Source organism: Mus pahari, chromosome 1, assembly GCF_900095145.1.
Source record: "Mus pahari chromosome 1, PAHARI_EIJ_v1.1, whole genome shotgun sequence".
Classification (NCBI taxonomy): domain Eukaryota; kingdom Metazoa; phylum Chordata; class Mammalia; order Rodentia; family Muridae; genus Mus; species Mus pahari.
Window position 1 is genome coordinate 156,747,310 of NC_034590.1, and position 18,304 is coordinate 156,765,613.

The 18,304-nt window shown below is 39.4% G+C and overlaps 1 protein-coding gene across 8 annotated transcripts in view; it reads left to right on the forward strand.

The window, feature by feature from the left end:
• Positions 1-18,304, forward strand: part of Btrc (beta-transducin repeat containing E3 ubiquitin protein ligase) — a 179,772-nt gene that overhangs the window by 36,578 nt on the left and 124,890 nt on the right. For 4 of the 8 annotated variants that reach the window (XM_021221120.2, XM_029535434.1, XM_029535437.1 and 1 more), the window contains exon 2: positions 10,407-10,448. The exons of the other annotated variants lie outside the window; for them this stretch is intronic. In XM_021221120.2, the coding sequence (XP_021076779.2) occupies positions 10,407-10,448 (42 nt within the window). The remainder of the gene's footprint in view (positions 1-10,406; positions 10,449-18,304) is intronic. 8 annotated transcript variants of the gene reach the window in all.

Consider the following 18,304-nt stretch of genomic DNA (forward strand, 5'->3'; position numbering starts at 1 on the left):
AGAAGATCTTCCAACTGGTAATAAGGACACATGCTCCATAATGTTCATAGCAGCCTTATTTATAATAGTCAAGACAGGGTTTCTCTGTGTAGCGCTGGCTGCCCTGGATCTGTAGACCAGGCTAGCCTTAAACTCAGAGTGCTGGGATTGAAGGTGTGTACCACTATGCTTGTCTTTTCCCTGGACTCGTAATGGCAGAACCAACTCGCCAGTCCTTTAACTTTTTATTCTTGCTTCTTCTACTTGGGCCAGGTATTACTGGACACTTACAGCTCATAAGTGTAGTGATGTTGCTATGTTTTGATTGGAGAACTATGTACCAAAATGTCACTGCTACCTGTAAACTAGATTTAATAAGGTAGATGTTAATTCTGGTGGTTTACTTTTAATTTAAGAACATTTTAATTAAAAAAAATTAAATTAGATTTTAAAAAATCTCACCTTTTTATGTGTATGGGTGTTTTGCCTCTGTAGCACATGCACACAGTATCTCCAGAGGCCAGGAGAGGGTGTTGGATCCCGTGGAACAAGAGTTGCAGATGGTTAACTGCCATGTGTTTGCTGGGAATCAAATCCTGGGTGCTCTGGAAGAGCAGCCAGTTTTTTTTTTTAACTACTGAGCCATTTCTCCAGCCTCTAGATGTTGTTTAGTTCTATATGATGAAAGTATTTAATGAAATTAATTCTTCCACCAAGTTTTTAAAATTGGGTACTAGATATTTAATTAAAATTCCTATATAAGTTCCATGATTTGCTTTCTTTATAGGGAAATCCAGTCCTTAAGAGCACAATCCTAAAACAAAATTGTCACATATTGGAGAAAAGCAGAATGATTGTGTTGTTATGGCAAGTCAAATGGGGAAAATGAAAACAGCACAGATAAACTGTATCCTGTTGTCATAGTAACCGTAGTTGTGAAATGATTAAGGCTGGTTGAGAAAGGATGTATTACAGCTTTAGTTTGTTGAAAATAAGAAGTGAAATAAAAGATGGAGGGCCAGGCGTGGTGGTGCACACTTTTAATCCTAGCACTTGGGAGGCAGAGGCAGGCGGATTTCTGAGTTCGAGGCCAGCCAGGGCTATACAGAGAAACCCTGTTTCGAAAAACCAAAAAACCAAAAAACCAAAAAAAAAGAGAGAGAGATGGAGGATATGGTTTAAGACACAAGTTAAATCTGGTGCCCTGAGTTGGTAGTACCATTGTATACAGACGACTCTTGGTTCTTTTTGATTATATTTCAGCTGTGTTGTCTCAGATCATAACAAAATGGCACAAAGGGAAGGTACATGTAATAACTGTATGAAAAGGCTGAGTAAGTCTTGTTCTTGTTGTTGGCAAATTTAGAAAGAATTCAAAAAAGTTAGAAATTTTTATTCATAAAATAGTTTTTTAAAGTATTTTCTCCCATTTCCATTTCTTCATTTCTCAGCTAGTGTTTAATTTTCATTCCTTTTCATTCTTTCTTGTTGTAACATTTTAGTCATAAGTGGTAAACCATACACAAATGTCTATAGTCATGGCAGTTTATAAAACCTTAGGTGCAGCATTTTAATTGCATATGAACAGATAGATGGGTTTGGTGGTAAAATATACGCATCATAATGTAAAAAAATTAAATTTATTTCTGTCTTTTAAACTTTGTAATCAAAGGTTAAGTGTAATTTTAAATGTCATTATTTCTTTTACAACTTTTATTCATGCATCAAAGTAAAAGTGCTTCATCCATCAGGGTGAGACGTGTCAGGAATGAAGCTGATGGAAGCAGCTGGCTGCTTGCACAGGGTTCTGTGGTAATGGAATTGGCATCTTGTATTAGAGTATTGATCTCTGCTGCTTTGGAGGGACTGTGTACAAAGTTGCCCAGTTACAATGTATTAAAGAACTTTGAGAGCAGTTTATATTACAAATGAGATGGAGGGAGATGGAGTTCTGCAAGACTAGGTACAGACACATGCTGTAAATATCCATAAAACTATAGATTATTTTTCTAAAAATTCACATCTAAAATGCTCATATTTTCACCAGTATTTCATTGCAAATAGTTGAACATTATCTGAGCTGGCGCTGCCTACTCTAATATCACCCCTCTTCCCCTTGGATACAGGGTTATGTCTATACTGTTGTTGTTGAAGCAAAAGTAGGTTTTTAAATGGAAATAAAGGATTGCATTTGCGTCAGAGAAGGTGCTTAAGTGATCTCTCCTGCTCTTTCTCTCTGGAGAAGGATAGTATATGCCCAGCATGGTATAGGCTTCCCAAGAGAAAGATTTATGTCTTTGTGTATGAGTGTATGTGTGTGTGTATTTTGTGAAGTTTTTTTTGTTTTTAAATCAATTAAAAAAGACTGCATAAAGCCGGGCAGCGGTAGCGCACACCTTTAATCCCAGCACTNGGGAGGCAGAGGCAGGCGGAGTTCTGAGTTCGAGGCCAGCCTGGTCTACAAAGTGAGTTCCAGGACAGCCAGGGCTATACAGAGAAACCCTGTCTCGAAAAACAAAACAAAACAAAACAAAACAAAACAAAACAAAACAAAACAAAACAAAAAGACTGCATAGCTCTGGCTCACCTTGAATTTCCTATGTAGACCAAGCTGGCCTTGAACTTGCGGTGATTCTTCTGCTTATGTCTCCTGAGTGCATCAACATTACCAAGCTTTGAACTTTTACTTAGTAATTTAGACAGTCTCACATAGTGAAGGTTGGTGAACTCACTATATCTTGTCTCTGCTCCTCCTCCTCTTCTTTCCTCTCTTGTTCTCCCTCCCCTCTTCCCTCTCTCCCAGTCCTGGCTGGCCTGGGACTTAGTATGGACTCTCACTCATGGAGATCTGCCTGCTTTTGCCTCCTGAGTGCTGTGCTGAAATGAAAGGTTAGGACCTAACAGCCTTGAACTTTTTTGGGGGGAGGTGGATTAGGTTCTAAGGCAAGGGCTCACTATGTAGCTCTTGCTGCCCTGTTCTCAAACTCATACTATTTGCCTCTGTATCCCCAATTGCTAGGATTAAAGACGTGTGTTTATATGGCTAGCTAACTTTTGATCCCTGTCACTCCACTTTGAAATGCTGGTGTTAACGGGCATGTACCAACCAGCTTGCTTGCTTGCTTGCTTCTTTCCTTCCCTTCGTCCCTCCCTCCCTCTTTCCCTCCCTCCCTCCCTCTGTAAACCTCCCCATTAAAATTCATAGCCTCTTTATGAGAGAGAGAGAGAGAGAGAGAGAGAGAGAGAGAGAGAGAGAGAGAATCCTAAGCACGTAAGTAGACCTCGTCATGTATGTTTTCAGGACTGGCCATGGTAAGCTCATCCCTGAGGAGGCTGCTTCTCCTACTCTCAGCATTCCTTAGTTCCCTGTAGCTCTTTGTGTAGGACAGAAGCCCTGTGAGCTTTCCCTGCCCACGTTAGCATGTCTATTGGTCTCTTCCTTGTTCAGGTCGTGTATATGCAGCCATGCTGGTGAGACTTCATGGTTGCAGCTTCTTAGTTATTAGGAGTCAGAATCTCACAGCAAACTCCCTTGACCTTAAGATGCAGGAATACAACTCTGTATTTGATGAGTTGTAGTTTTTTGTTAATGGTCTTCATCCTTTGCAAAGAGAAGTTTCCTTGGTGAGGTGTGGGACCTAGACTTCTGTGGATATAAAAACAGATATTTGGATGCAGTCAGGGATCATGCTGGATTAGTAAAGTGGCAGTTGTTGACGCTCCTCTAAGATCCAAGACTCAGTGCTGGGGAGTTGATGGGTTTCCAGGACTAGACATGGTGTCTTTCTTTTAGGCAGTCTTAAGTCTAATTAGAGAGCTGTTTGGTGTGTGTTGGAAGAGAATCTTTTAAATGTAGTTTGGAAAACTGTGAAAATACTTTATATTAACATCTGATGCAGGTTTTTAAATTGGCCTTCTGAAAGTAGATGATGAACAGGGTATGTGTTTGAAATGTACTAGCTTGCATCCTGGGTTATGATAAACTGAATTGTAAGATAGAGTTCTTCATTTTCCTCCAAGATTATTGGGTACACTTCTTACTCTCCACCTCACACTTCCTGTCACATTTCACTTGCTTCAAAAATACTCATTTTCTATCCTTCGTGTGAATATGTAACTCTTAATACAAATGTCCCTAGAGAGAGGAGATTTTCTTATCTAACCTCAGTAATAACCACAGCGTCACAGAAAATGTCCTCACAACATATCAGGCAATCAAAGAGCCAATAAATCTATTCTCCTGCTAAATTCCACAGTCTGGATGGGGAGGTTAGATTATGTTCATATTTGTTACTTACCAGGGAACATGACACTTGCTCTTTGTGATGGTTCTTTATTTCATATATTGTAGCTGCCAATCAGTCAGCCATTTGCAAATAGTGGAATAAACACTGCTGAAAATGAGTTCTTTCTCTGTGGTACTCAAGAAGTCAGGTGCAATATGGCTGTCTTTATTTCTGTAACCACTTATAATGAGTAGGTAATTTTCTTTTCTCCATGAAATTTAAGGAGCACCTGAGAGAACTGGGAGACTTGGTCTACAGTGATTGAAATACTGTTTGATACCAGGTGGCCCTTTCATGAGCAGACATTCTCTTTAGAAGAGACCCATAGACAGCGCCTTCTAAGCTTCAGCTCACCCACAGAGTAGTTGCTCATAGGTACAGCTCAAGGGTTTGGCCTCTTTCTTTGGAAAGGATCTTACTGTAGCTACTTTGAGCGTCTGATGTGGTGGGCAGCCTGGCCTCAGCATGTGCTTTATTACCACGGTGCCCGCCTTTGTGAGGTCCTGGCAATATGGCTGTCAACAGATGTGTCAGTGTGTCAGCTCCTCAGTGCCAAAGTGTGCCAAAGCGGTTCCCTACAATGAAAGATGGCTGCCTCTCCCGTGGTTTCTTGTATTTACAACCTACTTTTCTTTTTCTGTTTTCTCCTCTTTTCATTCCTTTCCTGTCTTTCATCTCTCAGAAATGCATACAGCCTGACTTTCCCACTGAGAACTGAGATCATTGGAAGTGTGTGTATAGGTAGGCCAACTCTACATTTCTAAAACCTCCAGCTGTTGGCCTACTTATTCCAAAGAATATTTAATGCAGTAAAGTTTAGGGTAATAAGAAATTTGGACAATTTTTTTGTGGCTTATTGAAATGAGATTTGACTTGATTTTTTTTTTTTTTTTCCAAGACAGGGTTTCTTTGCAGTCTTGGTTGTCCTGGAATTCACTTTGCAGACCAGATCGGCCTCAAACTCACAGAAATCCTCCTGCCTTTTCCTCTCAAGAGCTGGGATTAAAGGTGTGCACCACCATTGCCTGGCTTGACTTGATTTTTTTAAACTTGAATTTAATACAGTGAAATTCCAATGTGACCAAATAATCTTTTGTGGTTATTAAACAAAAAACTTTGTAATATGAGGTAATTGCAATTTTTCTGTGAAAAAATGAGCACTTACAAAATACAGGAATCCAAAGTAGGAAAAAAATTTTTTTAAAGATTTATTTATTTATTATATGTAAGTACACTTTAGCTGTCTTCAAACATCCCAGAAGAGGGCATCAGATCTCAGATGGTTGTGAGCCACCATGTGGTTGCTGGGATTTGAACTCAGGACCTTTGGAAGAGCAGTCAGTGCTCTTAACCACTGAGCCATCTCCCCAACCCAAGTAGGAAATTTTTAATGGCATAGCAAAGAAAACATGAATAAACAGATTTTATTCTCTTCTGGGAAAAATAAGATACCGTCTACCTCTGTCCATAAATTTGTTCATTAAGTTTGTTTTCCTGTACATGTGTATTAAAAGTGTGTGTATGCGGTGCTGGAGAGATGGCTCAGTGGGTAAGAGCACCTGACTGCTCTTCCGAAGGTCCGGAGTTCAAATCCCAGCAACCACATGGTGGCTCACAACCATCTGTAACAAGATCTGACGCCCTCTTCTGGAGTGTCTGAAGACAGCTACAGTGTACTTACATATAATAAATAGATAAATCTAAAATTACAAAAAAAATAAAGAGCTAAAAAAAAAAAAAACGAAAAAAAAAGTGTGTCTGTGCGCATGCATTCTAGAGAGAGGGATTTGGGGGAGAATGGTAGATCTCACACTCTGTAGCTCTGACCTGGAACTCCCTATGTAGTCCAGGCTAGCCCCAAATTCACAGAAATTTGCATGTTTCTTCCTCCTGCATGCGAGGAATAGGGGAGGGTGGGCTGCTTGACTGGCAGAATGGCTTTTGTTTTTGTTTGTTTTCATGTCTTCCATGCTGGCCTGGAACTTAGCATGTAGCTGAAGCGGACCTTGAACTTGTGACCCTCCTTCCCCTCTCTCCTGTTTTGGGGTTACAGGTGTGTGTGACTGCTCACGGACCTGGGAATGATAAGAGTTCTCACTGGGAAGGCCATGCGTGTGCATTTCTGAGAGATGGAAGATAGGGAAGGAATGGAGAGAGGAGAGAAGAGGAAAACAAAACAAAACAAAACAAAACTGGGTTGTAAATACAGGAAACCACAGAAGAGGCAGCCATCTTCCATGGCAGAGAGATGCTTTGCCACATAGGCAAACAAGTCTTTCAATGACCTACATTTGGTATTGAAATGACTTTTTTGGTATTGAAAATATTCAGTCTCTTGATAATGCTATGATGCCCTGTTGTCTGCTAATGTTTAATATTTATCTAATTTTAAAAAATAGTTTTTATTTTGTTCTCTCAAATTCGACAGTCTTAATTTCTATGCTCCCTAGCTTCTTCACTGTTAAAATGTTTCTAACAGTTCCTTACAGATACAGTTCTGCATCTGTAATTGAAGTCAGTATTCTAATACAGATGTTTAGAGTCCCAGTTGTTAATTCCACCACAAAGCTTGGTAGATAGAAAGGGGTGGGGCGAGGGGGAGATCTCCTTAATAGGAGGGAGGGAAGCAGCTCCCAGTGCTTCCTTAGAACATTGCAGTTCAAGCCTGGCTTAACTTCTAAAGCATTTGTTCATCATTATTTATTAAGGACACAATTAGTCAGTTATAACCATCTGATAAACTAGAATTTTGAACAAACAAATGCTTTAAAATTCTAATAACTGTGCATAATCAGTAAATTATTCTTACTTGAATTTCCATGGCTGTGCAGAGGAAAGTTCCTAAGTACATAATTGCATAAGAGAGCCACCCAGATTTCAGAGGAGCCATTCCAGTGAATTGTGTAAATAATATGCTTTAAAAACACAACTTCCTCACATATGAATTTAGATTTTCCAGATATGGAGTAGCTTTGCACCTGTGAGACTCAAACACAGTCCTAAAAAGACCTTCCCAATTAGGAGCTTACTAGAGAGACTAGAATGACCCAGAGCAAATTAATATATAGATTTTTTTCAACTTTCTATAAAACCATTTTCACTGTTCTGTTTGAGTTCAGAAAACAAAAGATCTTTAAAGCCACTGGCAAGAGATAAGAACAATAGCATATACGAAAATCATTTTTTTAATATCAGCATTCTAATTTTCTTAATTGTCTAATGCTTATGTTTTACTTTTATTTGTATCAACATAAATTATATCTGACACTTGGATAAGTTTACTGTAAGATTTCCCAAAACTGGGGAAGTGTGGGCAGGGAAGGTCAGAGGAGTTCAAGGTTCTCATTGGCTATGTAGTGAGTTCCAGGCCAACCTAGGATACATGAGACCCTGTCTTAATATTTTTAGGGGCTGGAGAGATGGCTCAGTGGTTAAGAGCACTGACTGCTCTTCCAGGGGTCCTGAGTTAAATTCCCAGCAACCACATGGTGACTCACAATCATCTGTAATGGGATCTGATGCCCTCTTCTGGTGTGTCTGAAGACAGCTACAGTATACTCATATACATAAAATAAGTAATAGTTTAAAAATAGCTAAAAAAATAAATGTAAAAAAAAGTTTTCTGGGCTGGTGAGATGGCTCAGTGGGTAAGAGCACCTGACTGCTCTTCCAAAGGTCCACAAATCCCAGCAACCACATGGTGGCTTACAACCATCCATAACACCTCTTCTGGAGTATCTGACGATAGCTACAGTGTACTTACATATAATAAATAAATAAATCTTAAAAAAAAAAAAAGTTTTCTGTTAGTTGTATAATAATCCATGTGTCCTATAGTGGACATGGCTTCCCAAGGCAATAATAAAGAACAGGTGAGTACTGTGGTCATATCAAGCTAGTAACAGTTTAATCCTAATTTGGTCAGCATTGTCTTTCTTTTCCTGTTTAAGGCCAGTTTGGTCACATAGTAAGTTACAGGACAGCCAGGATACCATAATACACAGATCCTGTTTCAGAAACAAATAAGCAAGCAAAAATGTGGGGCTGGAGCGACTGACTTTTAGCTGTTAAGAACACTTTGCTGCTCTTGCAGAGCACCTGGCCTTCGATCCCAGAACCCACATTACTACAAACAACCATCTGTAACTCTAGTTCCAGGGGATCCAGTCAGTGCCTTCTGCCCTCAGTGGACACCAGGCACACAGACATACATGGAGGCAAAACACCCATACACAAACACACATACACACACACACACACACACACACACACACACACACTAAATCGTTAAAAAAAAAAGTACCTGGGGCTAGAGAGATGGCTTAGTGGTTAAGAGCACTGACTGCTCTTCCAGAGGTCCTGAGTTCAAATCCCAGCAACCACATGGTGGCTCACAACCATTTTATAATGGGATCTGATGCCCTCTTCTGGTATGTCTGAAAACAGTGACACAGTGTACTTATATACATAAAATAAATAAATAAATCTTTAAAAAAAAAATGCCTGTAGAACACTTTAAAATGTGGGTAAAATTTTAAATCTCACGTTTTCTATGAGATTATAAACCCTTTGTAATTATGTGTCTTTACCAGTTGCTTTATCAGTTGAGTTTCAAATGTCAAGTTGCCTAATTCCCCTTTAAGTAAGGATGGTCAACTATTGAAGGGTAGAGATAGTTCATACAACTAAAGGGAAGATGGGCAGTCAGGTCCCATAAGGACTGTAGCAAATATCTTTAGTTCCTAAGACAGTGATTTTCCATATTTGTGTGTCGCTGTATTTTGTCAGTATTTTGTTGAAGTTTTTTTTTTTTAATTTAATTTTAAATTTATTTATTATATGTAAGTACACTGTAGCTGTCTTCAGACACTCCAGAAGAGGGAGTCAGATCTCCTTACAGATGGTTGTGAGCCACCATGTGGTTGCTGGGATTTGAACTCAGGATCTTCAGAAGAACAGTTGGGTGCTCTTACCTGCTGAGCCATCTCACCAGCCCTTGTTGAAGTTTTTTGCTTGTATGCTTATAATCTTCATTTTGCTACTGTTTTCATTCATTAAATGAGTTTTAAACTTATTTTCAGTTATTACATTTCCACTTCTTTATTGTTTCTTTGCAAGTGCATTTTATTTCAGGAGTCTTGCCTCTAATTATTGAAATGTTTTCATTCTAGATATATTTTTACAATTTATTTCAATGTCTCTGTTTTTGGCATTGGCATTTGCTGACAAAGCTGAAGTTTGTTCCTTTTGGTATGTAAATTTGATTTATCATTGAAACTTCCTGTTGTTTGGTTCTTGAGACAGTTTCAAGTTGCCTGTCCTAGAACTTGCTCTTTAGATCAGGCTGCCCTCGAACTCAGAGATTTGCCTGCCTCTGCCTCCCTAGTGCTGGGATTAAAGGCGTGCGCCACCACCTGGCTGTCATCGACACTTTTAATATTACAAGGCTCTGCATTTTATTCGAATCTTAATCATGGTTCTATTTTTGATGCCCATAGTGATGCACTCCTGTAATCTCAATGTTTAGGGAAGGCTGTTATAAGAGGGCTGTGAATCTGAGGGGTTTACTGTCTATCCCAGTAAGAAAACCTCTGCAAATGGCATGAGATTTACTCTGTGCGTGATAGTTGGTGGCTACTCTGGGATCCAGTTGATGGTCTGTCTTATATTTCAGTTCTAAGAGTCTTTAGCTTGCATCTACCTGCTTGTACCTTGTGGTGAACACTGGAGTCAGTGACTCTATAGGATTGTTCTCCTAGTGTCTTTCCCACAGTTTGAGGATCAGTGCTGTCTGGTTTCTTAGGACTATTGATTTCAGTCCTGCGTCTAGAAAGGCGGGGCTTTATTTAAACCTGAAAATGTTATTGCCTCTGAGAGTAAATGATGAAAGGAATGAGGGGTGGGAGATGGGAATGATAGAAATGGGAGGAAGCTTTGAACCCTCCCTTTTACCAGCTCAAAGAAAGCCTCTTATTTCAGAGTTTTGGGTGACTTTTATCATGGGATGGCTTAGAGAGAATGCAGTGAATTTTTAAAAAGGCATGAGGTTTTCATTCTTTCAAGATACCCTGTCCAACTTGAACTAGAATCAGGCTTTTCTGGAGCCCTTTCCCTACACTGATGCTCACTTTTGGGTTTCAGGCTGCAGTTCCGGCTGGTGGATATTGGAGGAATAATAAAAAGGTAAATTAACTGTTGGTTCAGTACTATGTTAAGGTCTCCTTCCTACCCATGGTAATGTCCTTCATAGCTGCTCCATATGTTCTGCCCGTTTGTGTTAGTTGCATTCCATGGGAGATATAAGAGGGAGCTTACTATGTCATGCATGGAACCAGGACCCCTTTAGTTACTTTCTCATTAATATTTATGCTGCTCAGCAGTACATTCTGCCACTCCATTCTTTTTAGGCTCTATCATGGTAACAGCGTTTTAAGGAGTCTGTGCACTGTACTTGATGGGTGTGTTGCCTGAGGTTCAGTCATCAGGTGAAGTTCAGTTACTGCATTCTTCACTCCTTGTGCTAGTTAGTTCAAGTACCTGAAGGATATGTGTTAAAATCTCAAACTATGAATGCAGACTCCTATGTCCTCCCTCCCTCCCTAATCCTATCCTATCCTATCCTATCCTATCCTTTCNTTTCCTTTCCTTTCCTTTCCTTTCCTTTCCTTTCCTTTCCTTTCCTTTCCTTTCCTTTCCTTTCCTTTCCTTTCCTTTCCTTCTCTCCCCTCCCCTCCCCCTTCCCCTCCCCTTCCCCTCCCCTCCTCCTCTCCCTCTCTCCCTCTCTCCTCTTTTGTGCATGATACTGATTTCTGGGCCTCACACAATAGATAAGTGTTCTTCCACTGAGATATATACTCTATTTTGCTTCTTATCATTTAGAACTTTTGTTGTTAGGGAGATTGAAGTACTTTTAAATTTTGAAGCAATTTCAAAGATGTGAAAAAAGCAATTCACATTTTATAATGTATTTTGACTGAGTATACTATCATTTCAAATGAATTCAGTGTAAAGTTGTTGATGGTGTTTTACCTTTACAAAATAAATTCAGTGGGTATTTAAATGACTATATTTAGAACATATCATAATTGAAGTGCATAGTAGCCATGTGAGACTAGTGTGTTTAGTATTATGTAGCGTACACATATATACACACATCTAAATGTAGATATTGACATGATTAAACCATTCATTTTTCTATTTGTCTTATCTGTTTTTAAACTTGCCTTTAATGGATTAGTTATTTTTTGGTATTTTGTTTCTTTTGTTGTCATAATAAGAATTTTGTTTTAATTTTAGAGGTTGAAATATCCTTTTTTTTTTTGACAAGGTTTAAGAACCTATCCTCCTGGTTCAGTTTTCTGACTGTGTGAGCTATAGGTGTCCATTTCTATACCCTGTAATATGCGTTTTAAAGTGTTAATCATAGTTGATCTCTAATTTCAGGATACTTCGGTTATACCATGTAAAATTTATTATCTGTTACGTAGTTTCTATTTCTCCCCCACAGCAATTTCCAGTCAACATTCTGTCTAGATGTGTTTCTTGGCCTGTATATTTCATATTTTGTTTCGACCTTTTTTATTTAGCATAATACTTTTTAGGTTCATGTTGTAGCATGTATCAACTTGTTTTTATCACTAAATACTGTTTTATTTAACATGGTACAATTTCCTTTATTCACTCAGTTATGTAGGCCATTTAGACCTTTTGACTAATTTGAAGAAATACTGCTGTGAACATGTGTAATTTATGTGAGTTTCATGTGAATATTTGAATAAGCAGGATTGCAGGGTAGTCCTATGGTTATTCTACATTTACTTTTTAGAGATTAGCCAAACTTGTTCCCTCAATTTCTGAACTCTTTTGTATTTCCCCCAGCCACATGTTTAACTTTCTACTCTGTTTGTGTCCTGGGATGATTTTGTACTTTGACATGAAGGCCAACACATCTGGTCGTCTTAGCATGCCTCTTACTGAAGAGTCTGGTTGACTCCAGGGTCTTTTAAGTTGCCTTCCTACTTGGGTGTGAAATTCCTAATGTCCAACAATCTTTTCATGTATTGTTGTTATTTGCATACCATTTGCATATCCGTGTAGAGCCTTGGCTCACAGCCTTCCTAATGCAGCTCCTCATGTTGAGGTGACCCCAACCATAAACTTATTTTTGTTATTACTTCATAACTGTAATTCTGCTCTTGTTGTGAATTGTAATAAAAATGTCGGATATGCGACCCCTGTGAAAGGGTAGTTCAACTCCTAAAGGGGTCCTGACCCACAGGTTGAATACCACTATCATAGAGAAATCCTCAAGGTTTTTGACTATTTAAAAATTGGGTTACTACAAAAAAAAAAAAAAAAAAGGAAAGAAAAAAATAAAAAAATAAGAACAACAACAAAAGAAGAAAACAAGAAGAAAATAAGAAAGAAAAAAAATTGGGCCGGACGTGGTGGCGCACGCCTTTAATCCTAGCACTCGGGAGGCAGAGGCAGGCGGATTTCTGAGTTCGAGGCCAGCCTGGTCTACAAAGTGAGTTCCAGGACAGTCAGGGCTACACAGAGAAACCCTGTCTCGAAAAACCAAAAAAAAAAAAAAAAAAATTGGGTTACATGGTTTTTGTCGTTATTGTTGTTGAACTATAGAAGTTCTCAAGCTTCTGGACTCAGGTGATCCTCCTGCCTCAGCTCCCAGAGTGCTTCTCCTAAGAACCCCATCTTACTTTTACTCTTCTTCTTCTCTCCTCCTTCTCCTCCTGTTGTTGTCACACCGGGGATTGGACTCAGGCAAGCTTTACATTTTGCTACATTTGTTTTGCACAAAAGTTTGTGTATGTGCCATATGAAGGTGTGTACATGTGTGTAGAGACTAGAGGTCAATTTCAGGTGGTATTTCTCGAGAGCCCTTTACTTAATTCTTTGAGGCGAGATCTCTCATTGGTTAGCCAGGAGCATACCCAGGGCTCTGCCTGCTCCACCTTTCTAGCCCTGGTGTTTGTTAATACACACCACCATGTTTGGCTTGGTACACAGGTGCTGAGAGTCAAGCTCAGGGTCTCACGCTTGTATAAGCACTTTACTGTGAGTTACCACAGAGCCCCCAGAAGGATTTATACAAGCACTTTACTGTGAGTTACCACAGAGCCCCCTCTCTCTCTCTCTCTCTCTATATATATATATATATATACACACACATACATGCAGACACATACATATATGTCATATTACTTCATAGTTTAAAAGTCACTGAGATTTTGCTGGTTTTTCTTTTTTAAAGATTTATTTATTTATTATATGTAAGTACACTGTAGCTGTCTTCATACATTCCAGAAGAGGGCGTCAGATCTTGTTACAGATGTTTATGAGCCACCATGTGGTTGCTGGGATTTGAACTCTGGACCTTGGGAAGAGCAGTCGGGTGCTCTTACCCACTGAGCCATCTCACCAGCCCGGTTTTTCTTTTTTTTAATGGCTTCCTTTATTTTTATTTTATATACATTGGTGTTTTGCCTTCATGTATGTTTGTGTGAGAGTCTCAGATGGACTGTAACTGGAGTTATACACAGTTGTGAGCTGCTGTGTAGGTGCTGGGAATTGAACCCTGGTCCTCTGGAAAGGCTGTCAGTGCTCTCAACTCAGAGCTATTTTTCTGTCCTGTTATTTTCTTAGTCTCCACCTCATGGTGTGTCATTTTGTGTATTGCTTGCTTGCTTGCTTGCTTCCTTCTTTTGTTTTTTGTTTTGGTTTTTAGAGGCAGGGTTTCCCTTTGTAGCTTTGGCTATCCTAAAACTTGCTCTGTAGACTAGGCTACCCTTAAACTCAGAGATGCCTGTTTCCACCTCTGAGTGCTGGGACCAAAGGCATGCACCACTACCTGCCGGCTTAATTTTCATATTTTTATTTATTATTATTTTTTTTAAGATTTATTTATTATATGTAATTACGCTGTAGCTGTCCTCACATGTCCCAGAAGAGGGAGTCAGATCTCCTTAAGGATGGTTGTGAGCCACCATGTGGTTGCTGCGATTTGAACTCTGTACCTTTGGAAGAGCAGTCAGGTGCTCTCACCTGCTGAGCCATCTCACCAGCCCCATATTTTTATTTTTTTACTTTTTTCTCTACAGTATTTAATCTGTAGGGGAAAAAAAAAACCTATCTTGTAAAACTACCTTTTCAGCTTCTGTATTTTTCTTTTGAAAACTTCTCCTTTTGTTTTGAGACAGAATGGATCTTGCTATGTTCCAAACTGTTCTTTTTTATTTATTTATTTATTTATTTATTTATTTTTTGGTTTTTCGAGACAGGGTTTCTCTGTGTAGCCTTGGCTGTCCTGGAACTCACTTTGTAGTCCAGGCTGGCCCCTGCCTCCCGGGTCCTGGGATTAAAGGCGTGTGCCACCACGCCCGGCCTGTTCCAAACTGTTCTTGGCTTCCTGAGTGCCGGGATTGCAGATTTGTGCCACCGTGTCCACCTTCACTGTAGTTTGGACACTGACCGTTATACTATTGGAAATCTGTATTTCTTTCTTCTTAGACATCACTGAGCTTACTTGGCTGGTTTTGTAAGTCAGCCTTATGCTGTTGTGCATTCTTGAGATTTGTTAGGATAGATTTTGTGTGACTTTTTCTGGTAGAGTTTCTCAGTATAAATGACTTAGCTTTCTGGGACTAATTTGCATTTTTAGTTTCTTTTGAATGTGTCATTTAGATTTCTTCTGTCTGGGTGGTCAGAACAGAAGAGCCCCCACCCCCCACCCCCAAACCCCAGGGTTTGGGTGATTTCTAGTTGTGGTGCCCATAGGCTCTGTTGTCGTTGTTTGCCGAGTTTTGTAAAGTTTTAATATATTACAAAGAGCTTCATACTCAAGAACAGACCTGAAGAGACGAGTTCCCTGTGACTTAGTTGAAGGCTTCTGCGAACTTCAAGATACATGCTCCTCAATTCTAATCTCTTTATCTTTTATAAATTCTCTTCTGGGTTTCTTCAAGTATGTAGTCTTATTATACCCTGGGTTTCCTTTCTTGTTACTGATGGAAACTGCCCCCTTCCTGTAGAATACATCCAGTTTTATGGGTCACCTCATTTTTGTCCACCAGGACTGTACAATCTGCCATTGCACAGTAGCTTAAAATACTGCTTCCCATAGCCAACCCTGTTTTCCTGGCTTGTGGCTGACACTGTGGTTGTCTTAGTTAGGGTTCCTGTTGCTGTGAAGAGACACCATGGCCAAGGCAACTCTTATAAAGGACAACATTTAATTAGGTCTAGCTTACAGGTTCAGAGGTTCAGTCCTTTATCATCAAGGTGGGAAGATGGCAGCGTCCAGGCAGATATGGTACTGGAGAAGGAGCTGAGAGTTTTAACTCTTAATCCAACTGCTGCCTAGGCAGCTGGGAGCAGGGTCTCCAGCCTATCCCTGAAGTGAGTGACACACTTCCTTCAAAAGGGCCACACCTACTCCAACAAGGCCACACCTCCTGGTGGTACTCCTGGGCCAAGTATGCTCAAACCAGCATAGTGGTAGAAGCTGAAGTCTGCTGTTTGTCACTTACTCAGATTCTCTGTTTACATGCAACAGCCATGTAAGATGCCCTTTAACTGTATCTCCGTCCTTTACGTCAAAGCCAGCCTGGGCTACACAGTAAGATACTCTCCCAGCAAAACAAAAAATCCTAAAGCAAAAGCTAAATTTAAATTTTTTAAATTCTCATTTTGCACTGCTCTAATTTACAGAAATTTCATTTACTACAATTTAGTTAAGTAATACTAATTAGCATAGTTTGAATTTTAATTAGCATGGTATGTTAACTATAACTACACAGTATATAAATGTCTTTTGTTGCTAATTCTCTAGTTCATGGCAACTGTGTCAAAGAAATGTGTTCTGTGGTCAGTCATGTCTTCCTAGGATTAGTGGCTGTCATCTGTAACTGGTTTATCTGCAGACAGCAGAGTATTTAGTTGTGTTGGTTTCTCCCTGCTGGGATATTCTGTAAATATTGATAATTCAGGCTGGAAATTTGGGAATAAAGGTAAAAACAAAGTCACAAAGTAGTAACTGAAGTCTGAGGGAGGGGTGAGATGATAAGGAAGAGACAGCTGACGGTGATGATGAAAGACATAGCAGATGGCGATGACGTCATGCTGTGAAACCCACAGGAAGTTAGGAAGTTGTTTATATCTCAATAAGTACATGCAGGCTGGGCGTGGTGGCGCACGCCTTTAATCCCAGCATTCAGGAGGCAGAGGCAGGCGGATTTCTGTGTTTGAGGCCAGCCTGGTCTACAAAGTGAGTTCCAGGACAGCCAGGGATATACAGAGAAACCCTGTCTTGAAAAACCAAAAAAATACATAAATAAGTACACGCATATATTCTAATACCCCTGCCCCATCCACAATTCTGGTCTCAGCAAATTTAGATGAGAAATTTAAAGAGATATATAATTTTTTTCAAAATATAGAAAAATGAAGATTTAGATTGTTTTTTCAAGATAGGGTCTCACTATCTAGCCCAGACTTATACTCCTTATCTTCCTGTGTGTTGGGATTAGAGATGGGAACTACCATTCCCGACCAGAAGTTTTTTTAAATGGCCTTTTTTTTTAAGTTTATTAATTTATTTAGTGTCGAGGCATAAATGCATATGTGTGTGTGTGTGTGTGTGTGTGTGTGTGTGTATGTGTATTGCTTGTATTGCACATGGAAATCAAAGGTCAATTTTGAAAGTCAGTTCTCAGCCGGGCAGTGGTGGCGCACACCTTTAATCTCAGCACTTGGGAGGCAGAGGCAGGCGGATTTCTGAGTTCGAGGCCAGCCTGGTCTACAGAGTGAGTTCAGGACTGCCAGGGCTACACAGAGAAATCCTGTCTCAAAAAACAAAAAAAAAAAAAAAAAAAAAAGAAGAAGAAGAAGAAGAAGAAAAAGAAAGTCAGTTCTCTCTACTGTGTTTTTTTTTCTCTTCAAGCTTCACTCAGCAGGCACCTTCACTTGTTGAGCCATCTCACTGGGCCCATACAGATTTTTAAGTCTTCGTTAGCTCAGGAGTACTGACTGCTACATCGAGATTTGTGCTATGCCTTGGCTTAGACTTAGGCCTCTTTCTGAAGTTTTTTCATGTCTGTCTCTTCAAATATATACATTTTTCTCAGTTCTGTCTTTTTCATTCTGTTATATTTGGTCAATGAATGTGAAATATTTATATAACATACAACATGTTTTCATACACACAGTCACTGTGAAGTGCTTGCCACAATCAAGCTTACCAACATGCCTATGACGTTAATAGGAATCATTTAATAGCTCTGATTTTTGGAGTTACAAGTCGGGGCACAGCTGACCTGGCACCTCTACTTCAAGATCTCTCACAGGACAAAAGTATTGGTCAGGGCTATTGTCTGATTTGAACTCTTGATTGAGGAAGGACTAACTTCTAAGCTTTCAGGGTAGTTGGCAGAATTATTTTCTTCAAGGGCTGTTGAACTGAGAGCCTTGGTTAGGTGGTGGTTGGCTGAAGGCCACCCTTTATTCCTTGCCACGTGGACTTCTTCAGTACGACTGCTTGTTTAATTAAATCATGCAGGCCAAGCAGGCCAGTCAGGCTGTTCAGTCTTTAAGATGATAGTTAACTTTATGTAACCTAATCATGGTGTCTCAGTAACTTTGCCAGACTCCTCTAGGATGGAGGTTTTAGGTCCTCCCCCTACAAGGAGTGGGGTTAACTAAGGGCATGGACACTAGGAGGGAGAAGCCATTAGAACATGTTAAAGTTTGCTTGCCACAATTGCAACCTGCTATCACTATTCATTTGATGTTTAGATTGCTTAACATTTGTTTACTCTGTTCCAGCTTTTCTTTTTTCTTTTCTTTTTTTTATTTATAAACTCCCTAATATTTATTCTTATATAGAAAATAAATTACATGGTCATTAGGAAAAACTTGAAAATAATAAATCTTGTGTAGGAAAATAATATTTAAAGTAGTTTCATACAGAATTGATTATAGAGACAGAATATGAAGAACAAAATTTGTGCCATATTTTTCTTTTT